General features: G+C 41.7%; 2 protein-coding genes across 2 annotated transcripts; one reads left to right on the top strand and one right to left on the bottom strand.

Annotated features, from left to right (window-relative positions):
- Positions 1-572: 572 nt before the first annotated feature.
- ctsz (cathepsin Z) lies at positions 573-8,508 on the top strand. The gene is made up of 6 exons (XM_036571639.1): positions 573-745; positions 2,448-2,611; positions 3,559-3,738; positions 4,052-4,202; positions 7,033-7,198; positions 7,918-8,508. The coding sequence occupies exons 1-6, from the start codon at positions 627-629 to the stop codon at positions 8,041-8,043; spliced, it is 906 nt and encodes a 301-aa protein (XP_036427532.1). The 5' UTR covers positions 573-626; the 3' UTR covers positions 8,044-8,508.
- A 65-nt stretch (positions 8,509-8,573) lies between these two features.
- Positions 8,574-19,680, bottom strand: nelfcd (negative elongation factor complex member C/D). The gene is made up of 15 exons (XM_036571632.1): positions 19,515-19,680; positions 19,107-19,219; positions 17,507-17,616; positions 17,286-17,395; positions 16,316-16,423; positions 15,733-15,885; positions 15,217-15,347; positions 14,859-15,024; positions 13,430-13,564; positions 11,858-11,997; positions 11,330-11,444; positions 10,210-10,305; positions 9,526-9,666; positions 9,186-9,315; positions 8,574-8,915 (listed from the first exon to the last, which is right to left on the bottom strand). The coding sequence occupies exons 1-15, from the start codon at positions 19,560-19,562 to the stop codon at positions 8,881-8,883; spliced, it is 1,731 nt and encodes a 576-aa protein (XP_036427525.1). The 5' UTR covers positions 19,563-19,680; the 3' UTR covers positions 8,574-8,880.
- Between the last annotated feature and the right edge of the window lie 755 nt (positions 19,681-20,435).

Genomic DNA, 20,435 nt, shown 5'->3' with positions numbered 1-20,435 from the left:
ATGATCTCAGTATGTTGGCAGATCATTGTTCTTGTTTTAGGAAGTATCAGGAGTAATGAGTAGTGAGAAATCCAACAACAGAGTTTTGGGAGTGAAGTGACTAACCTTTTGCTGTGTTTGTGTCTTTGATGCAGATACTTTATTTGATTTTCTTTCAACGCTCAAAAAATCTCCCCATAAAGTAGATTATGGTTTTATTGTCTTGTTTGTTAGTCTGCCTTTATGCAGTTGTGTCATTACGTAACAATGTGGAATATATATTGAATTATAACCATGACTGAGGGGCTGTTTTAAGTTCCCTTTCAACAAAAATTGTCAGTCCCTGTGTTTCGGAATCTCCCTCTGAATGTCTGATCACCTCGTACAGCTCACCTCCCACAGAACTGCAGGCCGGAACGCGCCTGAAGTCTGTGTTCTGTTCTGACGGTGTGCGCATGCGCAGTATTTGGAACGCCGGCTCCGAGAAGTTAATGCAAACGAATCTCGGACGATGTTGCTGGTGTTGGCCAATAAGCGCCTTAGATCCGCTGAAAGCCCCGCCCCCCGCGGTAGATAAAAAGCCGACGAGGCGGCGGGGAGTCATATGACCGCCGGGCCCAGTTTAGTTTAGCTCAGCTCAGCTCAGCATGGCTCCGGTTCTGCTGCTGTATCTGTTTACATTGTCCGGCGTTTCTGCTGGTCGATATTTTAACGCGGATCAGCCGTGTTTCAGACCTCTGCAGCGGAGGAACCAGCTGGGAGTGAAGTATGAAATTATTATTATTGATTCTGTGTTTTAACAAAGAGAAACTAAATAAGGAAAATAACTTGACGATAAAACTCGCGTGTTTACACAGACAGTCAAAGACTTCTTAACTACTGAGGCTGTAGATTCAGACGGCTGTTGTTTTTAATTGTGTTTAATCTGGTTTTAAACTCTAGATAACTTCCCTTTACGTTTCGCTGCGTTTAGCGGATAATGCGTACAATACGCAGCTCAACCGGAACATTACGCAAACTACGTAACTTAACAGCCGGTTTTAACTACGTAAACAACTGTTTTTTTTAGTTAAGTCTCTTTTTCAGGCTGGAGATCTTTCACAGTTCTGCTCTGCTCTCATCTGAACTTTCAGGAAGTGACTTTTAGTGCTCAGTGTCTCCGAGTTTAACCTTTAAACTTACAGAAAAAACGAACTTTGTTTCACTGGTGAAGCTGAAATTGACTTCTTATTCGAATTTTCCGTTCCACCTTAAATGCTTGAATGCAACAGGTGGAACGGGAAATGTGAATAAGAAGCCCTCGTGTTTGTTTTAATAGACTGATTATATCAGTAGTTTTACACTGAAAATACATCGTGATGATGATGATGCCGCCATTAGTAACCATTTATTGTAGTTTAACTGCTTTTCTGAAGCTCCAGTTCGAGTCAGAAAAGTGTGTAATATCTATTATAATGTGTGTCATATAGATTATATTTGCATGCAGTTCACATAAAATGTACACTGTAAATCTAATATTTTGTAGAGAGGAAAGTTTCTTCTACCTTTAAAATGTGTAGAGAAGAGAGAAGCTGAGCTTTCACACAAATAAGGAAGAAGGAAAACGGAGCACCTGCAGACCAAACTGTGAAATTCTTTGTCTTGTGTTGAAACTGAGGATCATAAATCTTTCCATTCATTCTGAGTTACAGTGATAATAAAGCAGAACTGCAGCGTAATGAGGTCTCAGATGAGACTCAGTGTCTCTCTTCTTCCCATCACGTTTCCATCTTTCTCAGCTGCTCCAAACTCAGACTTCCTGTCTTCTTTCTCGCTCCGGTCCTTTATTTGACTGTTTGAACTCAGATTGTTTGTTTGATTTCGCCCTTTAATTTTTCCAGATCAGTTGCATTTTATAAAGTGTTTGGTTTTGAAACTTTTATCCTTTTATTATTGAAATGGAATCAGTTCAGTCCCTTCTCATTTTCCATGTTTGGCTCAGTGTGTTGGAGGCGTCTCACGTCATGGCAATTCGGCATTTGAAATCATTAAGAGAAAAACAGCTCAGGGTGCTGAAAAGGTAGCAGAAGTCCAGAATCTGCACAGATTGAAGTTAAACCGCATGGTGGTGTCGCCTTGGGTCTGAATGTCCAGCTGGACTTTTTGTCTATTGTGTTCGTTTGGCTCTGAGATGTGAACAGCCTGTGCATGAGTGTGTGTGTGTGTGTGTGCGCGGGCACTGCCAACACGCTGTTTGCTGTGTGAACGTTTGTTGCCAGTTTATAAGGACATTAGTTAATTATTTGTAATTTGTAAGTTGAAATCTTGTTCTATTTTAAAATGCAGTTATTTTGTGTGCAGTAATTTTAGTGATGTTCTCTTCACTTTAGCACTTCATCACTGTTCACCAGTGTGAAGTTTACACTTCCTGTTACACTGTAATACCATCACTGAGAACACTGTGCAGTATGTGTGTCTGCTCTCCTCAGGACTGTCCCGCGCCCTCACGAGTATCTGAACACCGCAGATCTGCCCAAAGCCTGGGACTGGAGGAACATCAACGGCACCAACTTTGTCAGCACCACACGCAATCAGCACATCCCTCAGTACTGCGGGTCCTGCTGGGCTCACGGCAGCACGAGCGCCCTCGCAGGTGCGGATCACATCAGCCGAACAGAGCAGTTTATCAGACTCAGTAAACACTGCTCACCTCTGTGGTGTTTGTTACTCAGTAATCAGGTTTCAGGAACTTTTCACACACAGCCCTGATTATATACATCTTTCAATGCACTGATTTAAAGGTTTGTGCTGTTTTTGTGAGTCTTTGTTTCTGTGAGTGAACTGAATGTGTTTTTGGAGATCATTCACCACCACCTGACTCACACCTGACTCACACCTGACTTGGCTGAATTCTTATCTCCTGCGACGTGAGCGAGCATATTCTGTAAAATCCTGAACCACTTCCTGCAGTTCAGGCTCTGTTAGTTCCTCAGAACAGGAGTCGCTGCTGAATTGGGCATCGTTCCTGTGCCTCAGTGCACCGTTTACTACACCGGTTCTGTCGGCATGTTTCTGAGTATGTTCTGGGATCACAGTGAGATTAGCAGGTTCTGGGAATCTCCACACTGATGTGCTTTAACCTCCCATTAACAGACATCTGTGTGTGTTTATTAAATGACAATGAGCTCTTTCACCTTCACACCAGCTCAGAGACAGTTAATCTGTGCTGGTCTAATCACTGCTAATCAGACTATATTAATCCAAATATACGAGTATCACAAAAAAAAGGCTATTATTTTATCAGGATATTGTCTCCCTCGAGTGCAGACGACTGCAGTGATGAAGCTAAATCAGCAACAGTGCTGGCGAGGAATGTGATTAAATCAGCTCTTAAGGATTTAGTACCACACACTTAAGAATGATGGCTCTTCAAGGGTTCTTTAGTAAAGAAAATTGTTCTTGAATGTAAGTTATGTGTTTCTGTGCGTAAAATTGATCACAGATAAAAAACAGCGTGAGCTGCTCGGCGTCCGTCTGCGCTCACTCTCTCGACTGGAGCTGCAGGTCCAGTAAATCTGTATCTTCACCTGTTTATTTCAGACCGAATCAACATCAAGCGGAAGGGGGCGTGGCCGTCCGCGTATCTGTCAGTCCAGAATGTTATTGACTGTGGAAACGCTGGTTCCTGTAACGGGGGAGATCACTCGGGCGTGTGGGAGTACGCCAACACCAACGGCATCCCTGACGAAACCTGCAACAACTACCAGGCCAAAGACCAGGGTAAGACCCCCACCTGCGGCCCACCTGGACAGATATCGCACCGAAGTTCACAGTGTGACCAATCAGTCAGCGCAGGCGATTCTCTGAAGCTCATGAGGGAGTTTGAATGCCTTTAGATACAAATACTGTTCACAGAACTGCAGCTAAGTGTGCTGATATTCAGTAATAAACCTGGAATTTATTATTGTTGTTGTTGTTGTTATTATTATTATTATTATTATTATTATTATTATTATGAACACTGAAAAACTGACTCTTCTGTTTTTTTTGTTTTGTTTTTTTTTGTTTTTTTCCTGTGTATTTTTGTGTCCAGACTGTAAACCATTTAATCAGTGTGGGACCTGCACTACGTTTGGTCAGTGTAACATTGTGAAGAACTACACTGTGTGGAAGGTGGGAGATTATGGCTCCGTCAGTGGTCTGGAGAAGATGAAGGCTGAGATCTACGCTAGAGGACCCATCAGGTAACACATTTACATTTACAGCATTTAGCAGACGCTCTTATCCAGAGCAACTTACAAAAAGTGCTTTGTCTATCTAGAGAAAGTATCTTTGCTAGTTACCAATAGGTTAGAGGGAAAGACAGACCTGAGCTCAGATACTGCTAGAAACAAAAGTCCATGTTGTTACAGAGAGAAAAGAGAAGGCCGCGAGAGACTCTTCTGTTCGGACAGCCAGTAGGAGTTCGTTCCATTACCTGGAGTCCAGGACAGAGAAGAGTCTTTATGCTTGTCTTCCATGCGTCTTGAAGGATGGCGGGCTGAGCCGAGCTGTAATTGAAGCTCGATGGGCTCGAGGTACAGTTCGAGTTTTGACCACTGCCATCAGGGAGGGAGGGGCTGGACCGTTTTTGGCTTTGTAGGCATCAGGGTTTTAAATCTGATGCAGCTACAGGAAAACGTCCAGTATGATCTGAGTAGAAAAGCCTTACTCTCACATACAGAACTGACCTGTCCTCTTGTAATTAACTGACGCAGACGGTCTTTGGGTTCATTCTTTTTATTCATGTTCTGCATATTTAGTCTATTTATATTTAGGGTTTTTTTTTGTTTTGTTTTGTTTTTTTAAAAGTCTACATATGCCACCTGGCCAAAAGTTTGTGGACTAAGCTCATCCAGTGTCTCTTCCAGAATCAAGAGAATTAAAAAAGAATTTGTCCATCTGCTGCAGTAACTGTCGCTACTCTTCAGGAAAGTCTGTACACTTGATGTGATATTGCTGTGAGGATTTGATTGATTGATTGATTGATTGATTTTGTTTATTAGACCACTTCACAATTTTAAAATAAAGACTTTAAAAGAGACAATGCACATAAAAAAAACCGAAACGGTGGAAACTATGTCTGAAGACTTATTTCCACTGTGGTCTCTAAACAGATCCAACAGTGGGCAACAGATGTAACCCAGCAAATATACAAAATCACTACACACATCAATACAGTCATTTTAAATGTGTTTTGAGAAGTTTTAAGCCTGTTTTAATGTATTCGGGAATACCATCAAACCACCAAGCAATTATCAAAATAACATTGAACCAAAACTCCCGCTAAGGTCACCACTGTCCAAACACTTTGAAATTCCGGTGAGAAAACGAGTCCTTTGATTAACCTCAGTCAAACTTTATCTGCCCGACTCGTCCTGACAGGTAACTAAATAACATACAGCCCAGATCGTTCAGTGAATTCTTAGCTTCCATTACAGTTTCGCCAACAACCACCTTAAAACCAGAGATTGCTGTCATTTTCTCCTCAAACAGCACAGAATAGATTCTGTAAATGAAGTGACTGCCTGTTTCTAGAACACCGACCTATTACCTTTTACAGGTTCTTCACTCGGTGCACATTCTATAATACTCTTTTCTTAATGGGAGAACAGAACTGAAGAATCATCTGCAAACAAAAAAAGTTCACATGAACAAAAGGAAAAACAGAAGAGCCCTAAAATGCTCCCATGGGGAACCTCACAACTAACAGATCAAGACAAAGACAGAGAGCCTTCGTCTCAGTTCTCAACTAATGGATCAAGACCGAGAACCTTCGTCTCCAACAGCCACCTGATTCCATCCCATCAAATATGAATCCACACATTGACAGCAAAACCATTCACGCCTAGAACTTTTAACTTGGTCAACAAAATATTGTGGTTGATTGTATTCAGCAGCAGGAGCATTAGTGAGGTCAGGTACTGATGCTGGAACATTGCTGTGAGGATTTGATGGAGCATTAGTGAGGTCAGGTACTGATGCTGGAACATTGCTGTGAGGATTTGATGGAGCATTAGTGAGGTCAGGTACTGATGCTGGAACACTGCTGTGAGAATTTGATGGAGCATTAGTGAGGTCAGGTACTGATGTTGGATGGTCAGGAATAATCATCCCAAAGGTATTGGATGGAGCTCCATCACTACAGAGAGCACAGCTCCACTGCTCCAGAGTGTCCCATTGTATTGGTCAGTGCTTTTCTATGGAGATTATACAAGCTGTGCGTGTATTTGAGCTCCTGTGTCAGCAGTGAGGGACCTTAAAGCAGCTGAATTCATTGATAATAAGAGGTGTCCACAAACTTTTAGACATATTGTGTATTAGATTTCTCAAAATCTTTTAGATGTTCATAGATTTTGCGAATGCAAATTAAAGGACGTGATCAGTTGTGAGAACATTTGGTACCTTCACTCTTTCTTTTTTCTCCATCAGAGCTGCTTTGCATGAGTTTAATGGATCAATAATGTTTACAAAGTCACAAGATTGATATTAAACCGTAAGGTTACAGATTGTAGATCTTAAACTGTTCAGAGGAAAGAAAGATACGATGTGCTAAACTTCTCCTTCCCTGGAGTCGACGCTCTCTCTGGGTCTGTTCAGCTGAAATATTTCAGGGGAAAGTTCTTGAGTGGAGTGCAGTTCAGTTGTAAAATGAGTTTTATGATGATATTCCTCGTTATCGTGATAAATTGTCACAATGCAATATTCTTTTCTGAACATGTTGTGTGTATCATCAGTAACACTGACCAACTGCATGTTTCATTATAATAAGAGCAAAATTAGTCTGTTTAACTGATTTAGTGACAAATACTGAATAAAAATTTTCAGTTTTCATGGTATTTTTTAATGTAGCTCTACTGGCTTTTTCGTCTCTGTTCCAACTGATCAGATGTCTGAAAGTATAAACATTGTCTATCATAAATTTCTTTGTTTTGTTTGTGATGCCGTCCTGTATTTCGCTGTACAGCAGTGCTGAATGTTCACAGTGGGGTTAGTTCTGCCGTCACTGAGCGAGTTTATTGTTTCGGTCTGTAGTTGTGGAATCATGGCAACTCCTAAACTGGACGCGTACATGGGAGGTTTGTACTCCGAGTACGTGGAGGATCCCTACATCAACCACATCGTGTCTGTGGCCGGCTGGGGTGTCGATGAGAAAGGAGTGGAGTACTGGGTCGTGCGGAACTCCTGGGGAGAACCGTGGGTGAGCGGAACACCTTTCACATACAAAACAGCCAGCAGAGGGTGGTAGTGGTTTTTTATCATAGTTAAGTGTGTTTAGGAGGTGAAGTGGTGATAATCACCAAAGATCAATAACTGATTTAATAATGATAAAAACTGACAGCAGTGAATGGCTGTTCTGTCGAGTGCAGTTTAAACATTTCTGCCGCTCTTTGATGCTTCATGATTGTTTGAGTTTGGATGTGAGTAGTTTTCATGAACAGAGCGAAGTTGCCTCAGTAATATTTTTACATTCTGCAGTAAATGTGAACAAACGTTTGTGTAACTGATGTTCAGTCAGATTCAGAAGAGCTTCTGCAGTTTCAGCTTAAGGGAGTTTTGCATGTAAATGATGCCTGATGTCATAAGTGGGTGTGTCATTTGTGATGATATGTAAATGAGGCGAAGAGCTGTTTCTGTTTCTGCAACATCAATTAAGAGTCTGTAATCATCGGAATTCACAGTTAAGTTTAAGATGAAGGCCTTTACAAGAAAACAGTGCTAATCTGAGTTTGTTTTCAAGAAGCAACTAACACAAAAAGAAACATCAGGACGCTGTTACTGCAGTCTTCATATAGAAAACAGCTGTTTGCTGCTGTGTCAATGTTTAAAGTGTGTAGAAGATTTAAGATTTCTTTTTGTCAGAATGTTGATTTTAGTATTTTCTCTGGTTTGTGTTTGTTTGTTTGTTTGTTTGTTCAGGGTGAACATGGCTGGCTGAGGATCGTCACCAGTGCGTATAAAGGCGGCAGCGGGAGTCACTATAATCTGGCTCTGGAGGAGGACTGCATGTATGGGGATCCAATCGTCCCGCAGAGCTACGTCTAGAAGCTAAATCAGACTCTCTGTGTTCGAGTCTAAATTCAGCCGAACGCCGAGCTCAGTCGACGCTACTTTTACGCGTTCAGGGAAAGTCACAGTTGCTGCTGAAACCAAAGATTCATTCACAGGTTCTGTTTTTGATCTCAGTGCTGCGTTAATCTGAATCAGAACCACCGATGTTTCTGCTCTTCGCTTCTCTGGTGTTTCTGCTGAATTAATCTTTTCATGTCTGCTTAAAAATTGGAGTCACTCTGTAAAATCAAACTGAATTCCTGTTCATGTGCCAGTAGATGAACTTCTCTCCGATTGTCTGAATCAGCTGCAGGTGGTTTAGTGTAGTTCTGAGCTGAAAAGGGATCCGAATGTAAACAAACAGACCTGCAGTGAAACTCTGCACTGCCTCCTCACTGCCAGGTTTGTTCTTGTTCTGCATGTCTTAAATAAATAAAGCTTTGGGTGTTTTTGAATCTGTGTTTGTTTTCAGACTGTCTTCTCTGATTGTGTTTGTAGATAGATTTTAAATAAACACTGCAAACTCAACACCACCAACTTTTATTAAATGAAAAACATCTATTGTACAAACAAAAGAATTATGAAAAATAGAATACATGATTAAGACATTTTACCAAAACAGCTTTTCACAATTAAAGTCCCAACATTTAAATTACTGTGAAAACAATCCTGCTCGTCATCCAGCGTCAACACTGATCAGCTTCAGTAGAATTAAAGAAAAACTCCAGATCAGCTCAGTCAGCTTCACACGCAGGAGCTCAAACCGCACGAGCAATGAAACTCTGATATCCGTGATAGTCTCGCAGTTCTGATTCTTCTGCAGGATGGAACTCAGTTCATCATGATGAAGTTGGATTTACAGTGAGCTGAAAAGAACACAAACAGGAAGTGAGACAAACGAGAACCACCAGAACCACAATACAGCAGCAGACTGCAGGTTTTATTTCTGGGTTTGTTAAGGTGGAACACCGCAGAGCAGCTCTTCATAACATACAGACTGAAAGCAGAATCAGTGTTTGGACATGTTCCACCTGCACAGATCTGAAACTCTGCAGACGGTCAGTACGAGTGTGTTCGCTGTGGTTTCTGGACCTGAGCTCCAACTGGAGTTTTGAACATGACTGTAATTCACTCACCGATGAATTCAGCCACAGGATCGTGTTCTCCTTCAGTGCGGATGGTTCCAGCAATGCTGTCGTTCTCCAGGATCGGCAGAAACAGCTGAACAAAGTCAGAGGTGTACGGAGGAGCGATCACATCTAGAACCTGAGAGAACAGCGGCAGAACAAAAACACACTGATCTATCAGATACTGAAAGAACTTTTACAACCTCCACCGTTTATTTTATACCGTTTAAACTGTTACGATATTCATCTGACAACTTATTCAAAATCCACAGCAGCACTCTGACATTTTGAAATGACTAATTATTTTTATTATTGTCGTCATCGTCATCATCATCATCACTGGCCTCACCTCAGTGACGAAGTATCTGATCAGCGAGATGTCCGTGTTGAGTTTCTCCAGACATTTACGGATGTAACTGACCACCGGCAGCACGTAACCCCGACTCAGCAGGTGAACCATCCGGTCCAACAACGTCTTCTTCAGCTCCAACTACACACACACATGGGCACAGTGAGTGAGAGTGTATGTAGTGTGTTTATGTGTGAAGGGTGTATGTGTTCGTATAATGTGTATGTACGTAATGTATGTGTTTGAGTTTTGTGTGTTGTGTTTGTGTAGCACATCAATGTGTAGTGTGTATACTGTGTGTATGTGTGTGTAGTGTGTACTGTGTGCGCGCACGTGTATGTGTAATGTATACTGTGTGTACAGTGTGTGTGTATAGTGAATGTGTGTGTGTGTGTGTGTGTAATGTATACTGTGTGTACAGTATGTGTATAGTGAATGTGTGTGTGTGTGTGTCTGTGTGTATGTACTGTGCGCGCACGTGTGTGTGTGTGTAATGTATACTGTGTGTACAGTGTGTATAGTGAATGTGTGTGTGTGTAATGTATACTGTGTGTACAGTGTGTGTATAGTGAATGTGTGTGTGTGTGTGTGTGTATGTACTGTGCGCGCACGTGTGTGTGTGTGTGTGTGTAATGTATACTGTGTGTACTGTGTGTGTGTGTGTGTGTGTGTGTGTGTGTGTACCTGCTCCATGACGTCGAGTTGTGAATGTTCTGTTTCAAAGAGTTTGACGAGCAGCTGCAGAACCTGCGGATGGAGGAGTTGATGGCAGGTACTGATCTGAGGGGGAAAACATACTTTATACATTAAACACACATTAAACACATTCAAAACACATTAAATGCATATTAAACACACTAAACACACATTAAACATAGAGTAAAACACACTGAATGTACAATATAAATACACTGAACGTACAGTACAAACACAAATACATGTTAAATACATATTCAATTCTAGGGCTGCCAGGCGTGTCAATCATGTTCTATTGTGTAGTTAATCATGATGATTTTTTGGTCTTATTTGCCTAAATTAGATTCTAAAGCAGCGACAGCTGCATGAGTAACAACCAGATCCATCAGAATGTATTTATTACTTTGAGTAATTCAATAACATTATTTTGAGCGCAGAACCTGAACATGAAGATCACAGAGTGAACAGTTTCTAATGTTCATCACCGACATCCAGCGAGAGCAACAGAGTCTGCAGGTTAACCAATAAGCCTACAGTGAATGAGTGTATAAAATCATATTGTGTCATTTATACAGTCAGGGCATTTATGGAAGTCGAGTCACAGTGCAAAGCAGCTCAGCTTCAGCCTGGAGATCCAGACGGGTTAATCTGGGAAAACTGACTGTCTGAAGACTGTCTGAGCAGTTTGTGTTCTCAGTGAAACTGAGTGTGCGAGTGTGTAGTGTGTGTATGTATGGTGTGTGTATAGTGTGAGTGTGTGTACACTGTGTACAGTGTGTGTATGTATAGTGTGTGTATAATGTGTAGTGTGTATAGTGTGTGTAGTGTGTGTGTAGTGGGAGTGTGTAGTGTGGACAATGTGTGTGTAGTGTCTGTGTGAACAGTGTGTGTGTACAGTGTGTGTAGTGTGTGTAGTGTGTGTACAGTGTGTGGTGTGTGTAGTGTGTGTACAGTGTGTGTACTGTGTGTGTAGTGTGTGTACAGTGTGTACAGTGTGTAGTGTGTGTACAGTGTGTACTGTGTAGTGTGTACGGTGTGTGTGTGTGTAGTGTGTGTGTACAGTGTATGTAGTGTGTGTACAGTGTGTGTGTGTGTGTGTGTGGGTTACCTCATCCAGTAAAGCCAAGTGGACAGGCGTGTGGTCAGTCTGCAGCTGGAAGTAACGAGGCTCAGACACTGTCCAGTCGACCCACTTCAGCACTCCCATCGCTACCACCGGAAACCTGACACACACACAGACACACACACACACACGGGTCACTATACCTCGGCTTGTGAATCACTGACCAAACTGACCACAGAATTCAGACAATATATACCTTTTTTAAGCTGATGCACATTTTAAGCAGCTAAAAATTCCAGCAAAATCATCACCAGTTTAATTTAAAAAGATCAAAACTGAAACTCCAGTAGTTCTAGATTCTGTTATCAGTTCTCTGAAAAGGTTCTTTTGTGTTATAAGGGTCAGTTCTGGGCAGAATGTATTAGTTTTATTTAAACCATGACTGTGTTTAAGATTTAGGAGTCCTTATCACTGACTGATAATCAAATTGATTTTATATTTAAACATGTTAATAAGTGCATGAACATGTTAACGAGAGGAAGTGGTCATCTGTGTGAATGTGGGTGTGGTTACCTGATGCACTGGTAAAGGGTGCCGAGTTCTGCTACCAGCTCTGTGGCTCCTTTGTTTTCATTACAGCACAGATTATGAACGGTCTCGATGGCTTTGGACGTCGACTTCAGCTCGTCCTTATTGATACTGACACGTTTGTTCTGGATAAAAAAAGAACCAATGGAGATTCTGAACACAAAGACAATCTGGAATGTAAAACTAAACTGACGTCGTAATAAACTCACTTAAAAACTTTTAATCAACATTGAAGATCATTTTCTTCATACTTAGAATTAACTGCTGCATCTTGTATCAAACAAATTTTTTTAATTAGGGGTGCATCGATAATGATACTAGTATCAGGCCGATACTGCGCTCATTTACTCAAACTCACAAAAATTCATCAATATGAACATCCAATACCAGCTGATACCGGCTGTGCCGTAAGCCGAGTGTAGCTGCTGCGCTAATGAACAAACCCAGTGAAGGAGGATCTGCTCACACAGAGAAGAACTATTGACCCCGTCACAGTCGGACACAAAGCCGTCGGTCACTTTAAACATTCCCCCTCGGCAGATTCCCACCAGGACACACTGAGAGATTATAGACTGTTTATAAACACACAATCACAACCGCTTCACCAACACAGGTTGAGACACACAGGCCAACAAAACGGAGGAGAAAAAGTCTGTATATGAGACTTTACTCTGACTGAATATTGAGTTATAAACGTTAATACAGTGATTTCTCTGTAAATCAGGCTGTAGAGAGACCGAACTGTCCTACCGTGAACATCAGCGCCTGCTTTATCTTCAGTGCTCAGTGTTAGCAGCGCTGCTCAGAGTCTCAGTGTGTTTGCTCAGTACTCGGTTATTCTGAGTGAATCAGCTTTATTGATAATGGTCTGTAGACAGAGCGTCTGTAGAGGCTGCGTTTCCCGTAGCAGGTCAGTCAGACGGAGCGTTTCGTACAGTGCGAGTTTATAAATCGTAGCTTTGTCTGAATACGATGGTTTATTCAAACGGACAGTGAGAGTCACCAAAGAACAAGATCTCTAACATCACACAGTGTCTGTCTGGCTTTAGAGGACATTCAGCTACAGCTCAACCAGCCAATCAAACGACTCCAACAAGACAGAAAACCGGAAGCGTGAGCTCCTCGGATGCATCAGCATCGGATGTGATCCCTGCTGTCGCTGTGCTGCTGCTGAAAGAGACAGATGAGGATCAAAACTATGAAACCTACTTTACTTACAGCTGTACAGAAGAGCTTTTCTGACAGGGAACTAAACCTCCACTGCAGTGCTGCTCGATCAGAGATCACTGATGTAGCAGAGCTAGATAACGACCTTCATTAACATCAGATAGATTTAATGATTTAACTGTTAAGGTACATCGCACTCATTTACACTAACAGATACTTCATTCTAAGTAGGTACTCAGTATAGTGTCGGACTCAGTCTCAGCGAGTACTGAAAGATGTACTCAGTCTGTAAATAAATGGTATCGAAGCTTCACTGTTTTCCACTGACAGGAATCACAGCCACATGCCTGAGCTGATGTGAAGGTATTTCAGAGTGAAGGGTGTCAGTACCTTCTTCCAGGTCTCCACTACGCTGGCTGCGTAGGCCAGAATGTGGATGTATTTGTGTTTGTGGTCCTGATTGATTTTGGCTCCAGGTTTAAAAAGAGACTGCATGAAGAGATCTAAGAAAGCTGGAACCCGGATCTACAAACAGAACACACACATACAGCAAACATCACTGACGAGCATCATCAGAAGGTCTGTTAAATCAGGCGTGTCAAACTGGGGACCGTCCAGGTCAAAACGCTGTGGAGATCAGCGTTTACACTCATCTATCGCTCTGAATTCGGTTATGAAGGCCTTAATTAGCTGATGAGCTGAATCAGGTGTGTTTAACGAGGCAGTGAGATGAAGCCTGCAAAGTTTTGTGAGGACTGGATCCGGACACACGTGTTAAATAGTAACGACTGCCTGTCGCATTTATCACAACTAATCGTCTGATCTCAGTTATTTATCATCTTCCACAGTCATCAGATTTACAGTCAGATTAAACAGAACTTGGTGCTCCAATGTTTTGAGGGCAGCGCTGAGTAATGTTTGTTTATTTGTTAGCTATTTAGCTAACTAATGTCTTAGCATGTATGCTAGCAGAAAAGTTTTATTTACTTTTTCAATCTCAGGAACAAACACAGCTTTAAACACGATCCTGTACAAATGCAGATGTTTGTTGGAGTAAACAAAGCAAGAAAGCAAATCAGTTATGCTTTGACTTTAATAACAAAAAGGCAATTAAATCAATAATTTAATATTTTTATATGACAATTAATCATCAGCTAAAATTTCATGATTGTGACAGTCCTAGTTAAAATAATCATGATTAGACCTGAATTCTGTATCCACATGATTATTATCATTATGATATTTTTATTTTTCTAATTATTTATCATATATAGTTATACCATATATTTATATTAATAAACATGTTATTTATATATCCACATTTCAGCTCCTCAATCTTAAACTACAGAACTTACATATTAGTGATGTTAGTTTTGTAGTACTTCATAGATAGTTTAGAGTGACTGAATAAACTGATTGATGGATTGATTAATTGATTGATTGGCTGATTGACTGTCACATGACGTGTCACCGGTTAATTGTATCCGGTGCCACAAGATATAATTCAACTCTATTTTGGCAAAACACACACAAACATACAGTACAATACACATACAGTTCATTACACCTGTTATAGAGGAAAATTACACAGTGAAATGAATTACTGTTTCATCAGTAATCAAATAATAATCTTTAAATGTATAAGTGAACAATCAGGGTTAGAGCTGAATGATTTAAACTGGACATATTAATAAAATACGCTGGTGATGCTGAAAGCAGAAGTTGTTAATATTACCGCATTAATAAAGAGTGAATAATGAGGAGCTGTTATTCTGTGTGAACACAACTGAGATCTTCAGAGCAGTGAAATCTGACTGACCAGCTCTACAGGCGGAGGGTCCATACTGCTGAACATCTTGAAGAGGACGGTGATGTCGGCCGGGTTCAACGCTCCTTTGGACAGCATGGCACCCAGAGCCTGGCACGCTCGCGGGTACGCTGCTGCCGTACCCAGCGCCAGCGTGATCTGACTGGCATCGTGCCCGCTGAGATCACACCAAAACAGTTCAAACATCACAACTTCAGAGATAAATATAATAATGATAAACATAATAAACACATCATGAAAGTACTAAAGTGAGACTCGAGGAGCCGCAAAAGTTCAGTAAGAGCTGAAATAAACGCTGTTTGAATGAATGATGAGTTTTTTGTTATTGAGCCATAAAACGTCGCTGAACCTCTGAAGAGCGAATTTCTGCACTTCCTGTCCGATTCGCCGCACAGCCGAGCCGCCCTGCTCCTCCTGAGCCAGAATGGACATCATCGCCTGAGCAAACAGGTACGTGTGTTCACCGTGACACACCATCTTCTACACACACACACACACACAAACACACACACAGTAAAGTGTCATAAATTCATCAGAAAATGAGGAATAAACACAATTAAAGCATCACAATGGGAAACTGAACATGAACGAAAAACAGGATCCTACAGTCTATAAAACCCTCTTTTCTCTTGTTGCTCTGAAGCGCAGCTGATTTTCTCAGTTTAAAGTCCAGTATTTTAATCATAAAATCAAACCTGTGTTTTAGTTACTGAATCACATCGACTGAACAAGAAGAAAGATTTTGGCGTCTTATGGAGTAAAAATGTATAGTTCCACTCTCGATCGTGATTATAACTTTAAACATCCAGTTTTAGGACACTCTAGTACAGCATGGTTCTAGCACACAGTTCTCTGCAAGACTCACAGCAAACTCAGGCAGGTTCTTCTCCAGGTTCTGCTCTCCCCCGTCGAGCAGCGTGGACAGAGACGTGCGCAGGACTCTGGAGAAAACCTCCAACTGCTGACAGGCTGTGGAGACGCTGGTGATCTCTCCCTGATAGCCAGCGTCCGAGATCAGCTGATCAAAACAACAATATTAAATACTGTTAAATTAAACAGACAGAATTAAACAAACACTGATGACTGTAGTGACTTAATAAAAGAAGCAAACTAAACATAAGAAATTATAACCAATAGATTCTGGACACATTCTGAAAAGAACCCCTTCACCGAAAAGACCATTATGATCAGAACAGCTGAGGGTAAAAGAGGACGACCAGCTACACGCTGGACAGAGACCATCAGAGGAATCATGAACCACTGAGGATTCAAACAGAAGACAGAAAGTTCTGGAGGAACACGGTCCATTCGGTCATCAGGAGTCGGAGACGGCTGAAATCACTCCACTGCTGGTTTGCAGTTTAAAGAAACACTTTCTACTAAAACTTATTTGATCCAAATCATAATCTGCCCCTCGTGTTCCTCTACACCGACCCCGGCTGCATCACCTTGACTGTGAAGTTGAGCATCAGGCAGTCTGGATGAGCCTCAGCCAGTTTGTAGAAGAGATCTCTCCACGTTGTGTGCGCGATCATCTGCTCCAGCCACGCCGGTGTCTGAAACACAAACGCAGCCCTTAATCTGACCAAGACTCAGTAATAAAATAATCTGAGAGTTTCATTTATTACAGAAAATGAAGATAAACAGGACAGAGATGTTTCATCACAGAAGAATGGTGGTCAGTTAGAATAACTCTGTACTGATGCACAGTGACCCTTCACTCTGAGGGGATGAGTAGCCATCAAAATGCCCCACAACAGCATAACAGAGCCACAAGTCCCCCTCCAGCATTCAGGCCTGCACCGCTCTCTGGCCAAGCATTTTAATATTGGTATTTACTGCCTCTCGGGCGGTATATCAGCTGACCGAGTGAACATAAGTACAAGTGTCAACTTCAGCAGCAGAATGTAAAAAAGGTCAAACTACACTAAAGAGTGATAAACTATAAGGTGTGAACACTGTGAGAGCGCCCCCTGCTGTTTATCAGAGCTTCGCTGCTCCCCAGTTTCAGTCTCCATTTCCCAAACACTTTAGCCGAGCGCGCTAACATTACTCCTCCTAATAAACAGACACACGTTCAGCTCCGTCTCCTCATTATTCACCACCATCACTGTAATATTTCATCATCAACATTAACACACGAAGGTGTTCCAATAATGAACCTCTTTCAGCCGCTCAAATCTCTCCTCTAGATCCAAAACTAACTTCAGCTGGTCCTGCTCTGCTCTGCACTGAGCACAGACTTTAACCTCTTAACTGTGTGATGCACTTCACCTGTCGGGAAACATCTGCACTCATTATGATTCTGCACTCTTATTCAGGTTTTTGCTTTAATTTGGCAAAACTCTCTGCATGTGTGAGGAAAAACAGACGTGCAGCTCAGAGCTGTAGTTTCAGCACAGAGAGGACGAACTTTACCTCTCCCTCCACAGTGAATATGGAGTCGGCTTTCTGAGGGTCGAAATGTTTGATGAGGAGGCTCTTCAGATGGTTCTCTACTCGTTCCTGTACCTGAGCAGGTTCCACACCTGCATGTAAACACATGTAATTAGATTCTGCTGATGTTCTATAATATTCAGCTTCCACACTAATGAAAGCTGCTTTCTTGGGTTTCATTAACAACATCAGTTCAGACTCACCCATCTGAATGAGCCACTCGGCCAGCAGGTTGACCGTCTGTGCCACGGCGGAGTAGTTCTCCGACAGGAGCTGGATGACATGCTCAGGTGAACCACCTGCCTGGAAATAACTGGACAAACCCAATGTCTTAAAGGGGAACGCCACTAGTTTTTCAAAATGCCTTTATAATTACGTCAATGGGACACAAACAGAGTGATTCAGAGTGGGAGACGTAAACAGAGTGATTCACAGTGTGAGACGTAAACAGAGTGATTCAGTGTGAGACGTAAACAGAGTGATTCACAGTGTGAAATGTAAACAGAGTGATTCACAGTGTGAGATGTAAACAGAGTGATTCACAGTGTGAAATGTAAACAGAGTGATTCACAGTGTGAGATGTAAACAGAGTGATTCACAGTGTGAAATGTAAACAGAGTGATTCACAGTGTGAGACGTAAACAGAGTGATTCACAGTGTGAGACGTAAACAGAGTGATTCACAGTGTGAGACGTAAACAGAGTGATTCAGTGTGAGACGTAAACAGAGTGATTCAGTGTGAGACGTAAACAGAGTGATTCACAGTGTGAAATGTAAACAGAGTGATTCACAGTGTGAGATGTAAACAGAGTGATTCACAGTGTGAAATGTAAACAGAGTGATTCACAGTGTGAGATGTAAACAGAGTGATTCACAGTGTGAAATGTAAACAGAGTGATTCACAGTGTGAAATGTAAACAGAGTGATTCAGAGTGTGAGACATAAACAGAGTGGTTCAAAGTGTGAGACGTAAAAAGAGTGATTCAGAGTGTGAGACATAAACAGAGTGGTTCAGAGTGTGAGACGTAAAAAGAGTGAATCAGAGTGTGAAATGTAAACAGAGTGATTCAGAGTGTGAGACATAAACAGAGTGGTTCAAAGTGTGAGACGTAAAAAGAGTGATTCAGAGTGTGAGACATAAACAGAGTGGTTCAGAGTGTGAGACGTAAAAAGAGTGATTCAGAGTGTGAGACGTAAACAGAGTGACTCAGAGTGTGAGACGTAAAAAGAGTGATTCAGAGTGTGAGACGTAAACAGAGTGACTCAGAGTGTGAGACATAAACAGAGCGATTGAGTGGTTCAGTGTGAAATACTCGGTTCTAGAGAGTCAGAATTGTTCACAGTGGTGGTGATAGAAACCAGACGTCCACCTCTAAAAGCTCCCTCAGAGAAAGTTCCTACATTTTTAATTTGGAAAATCAACACATTGTACCTGTAATTATACGCGCAGAGCTGGGCATTATTTCAGATGTTCCACTGTTTTCCATCATCAACATTCCATATAAACTCAGAAGACTCGTGTAGGTTCACTGGTGGTTCTGGATAGTAAATAAAATGTCTATATCTGTGTTGTAGTCATGGCGACCCCTGGTTCCTATCACCACAACTGTAAAGACATCTGAACCATTTCACACCAAACCACTCTGAATCTTTTTGATTACATCAAACACACTGAATTGTAGGGGGAATTCTAGGAAAATGGGTGAAATTCCCCTTTAAACATGTGGACTGTGGATGACAGAATGAATGTTTATTCCTCTGATCTTTCTCACTGTGCTGGCCACACGGTTTTAAGGTGCTCACGTTTTCAGGGTGTTGAACACTGTGGGCTCCATGATGTAGTCTCTGCTGGAGAACTTCTGCAGACACTCCTCCTGGATTTTACCGTCGGCCTCTGCGTCCGCATCTCCGTCCTCCTGCAGAGGAACACAGAACATCAGCTCCAGCACAACTTTCAGTTCCACCTTAAATGGAGCCGCAGTTTCATTCCGGAGCCCCGATAAACTTTAGAATTGACCTGCAGCATTTTTCAAAGACAAACTGATAAAATACCGCAGACTGAACTCGGACTCATTCGGACAGATCCGGCTCAAATCATTAGGACAGATCCGGCTCAAATCACTCGGACAGATCCGGCTCAAATCATTCAGACAGATCCGGCTCTAATAAACCGTTAACTGTAATAAGAGAATTAAAGCAGCCGCGTCTCACCGGGGTCCCCTCCCACTCCGCGGACCCTCCGTAATACTCCTCATCCATCCTCCGCTTTAATCCACTTAAATCCGCTTTAATTAACAACTTTTAACAGTTTTTAATATCTGTTTACAAAAACACGACAGTCTGAGCGGCGCAGACGCAGCGCGACAGCAGCGGTGGCTCTCAGTCTACAGCGCTGCTGCCCCCTGCAGGCCTGGAGGAGTTACAGCCGAACTGCTGCTGTGACTTCCGCCACTGTTCCGCTGTTCTATTGGCTGAAATCACGCACGTGACACACGTTACATACGTCACAAAAAACGTCACAGACTTAATATAAATTATATTTTACTCTATTGAAACTATAATCTGAATATATATAATTTTATTTGTCAGTCTTTTCATCCATTATGGTAAGTATTTATACATAAACGCGGAAAGTCTAATAAAAAACCGAAACTTGTCTTTTCAAAAAGAACCTGCTTAAAAATTTAAACAATATAAACATAAAATCAGCAGCAGCTGAAACTATGATCAAACATACGAGCAACATAGGCAGGTAATTCACCCTAATTGTGTTATTATTTTATTACTTTATTATGTCGTCATAAATGTGGATGGACTTTGTGCTTGTCAGAAACTGAAAATCGCTGTTGTCAGTTATTTAATATTAATGTGTTTTTAATGGAATATTGTACGGTTTATGAACGGAACTCCAGCCAGCCTTTATTTTTGCGCCAGCCCTGTTTACAGAGAGAGTCGCGTCAACGGAAGATCAAAACGCTTGATGGTCACGTGCTTCACGTAGACTTCAGACAGTTCCAGGAAGTTCTTTGCGGGCAGTTTAAACCCATAAACACTCAGCGGCAGACTGCGCCTTTCGGTGCTTTACAGCCAAAAAATGCACTGATTTACAATGTTTCTATAGAAACCCAGCGT

This window comes from Colossoma macropomum, unplaced genomic scaffold, assembly GCF_904425465.1.
Source record: "Colossoma macropomum unplaced genomic scaffold, Colossoma_macropomum, whole genome shotgun sequence".
NCBI classification, from domain to species: Eukaryota; Metazoa; Chordata; class Actinopteri; order Characiformes; family Serrasalmidae; genus Colossoma; species Colossoma macropomum.
Note: the sequence above shows the minus strand (reverse complement) of the source record. Positions and strands in the feature narration are given on the sequence as shown.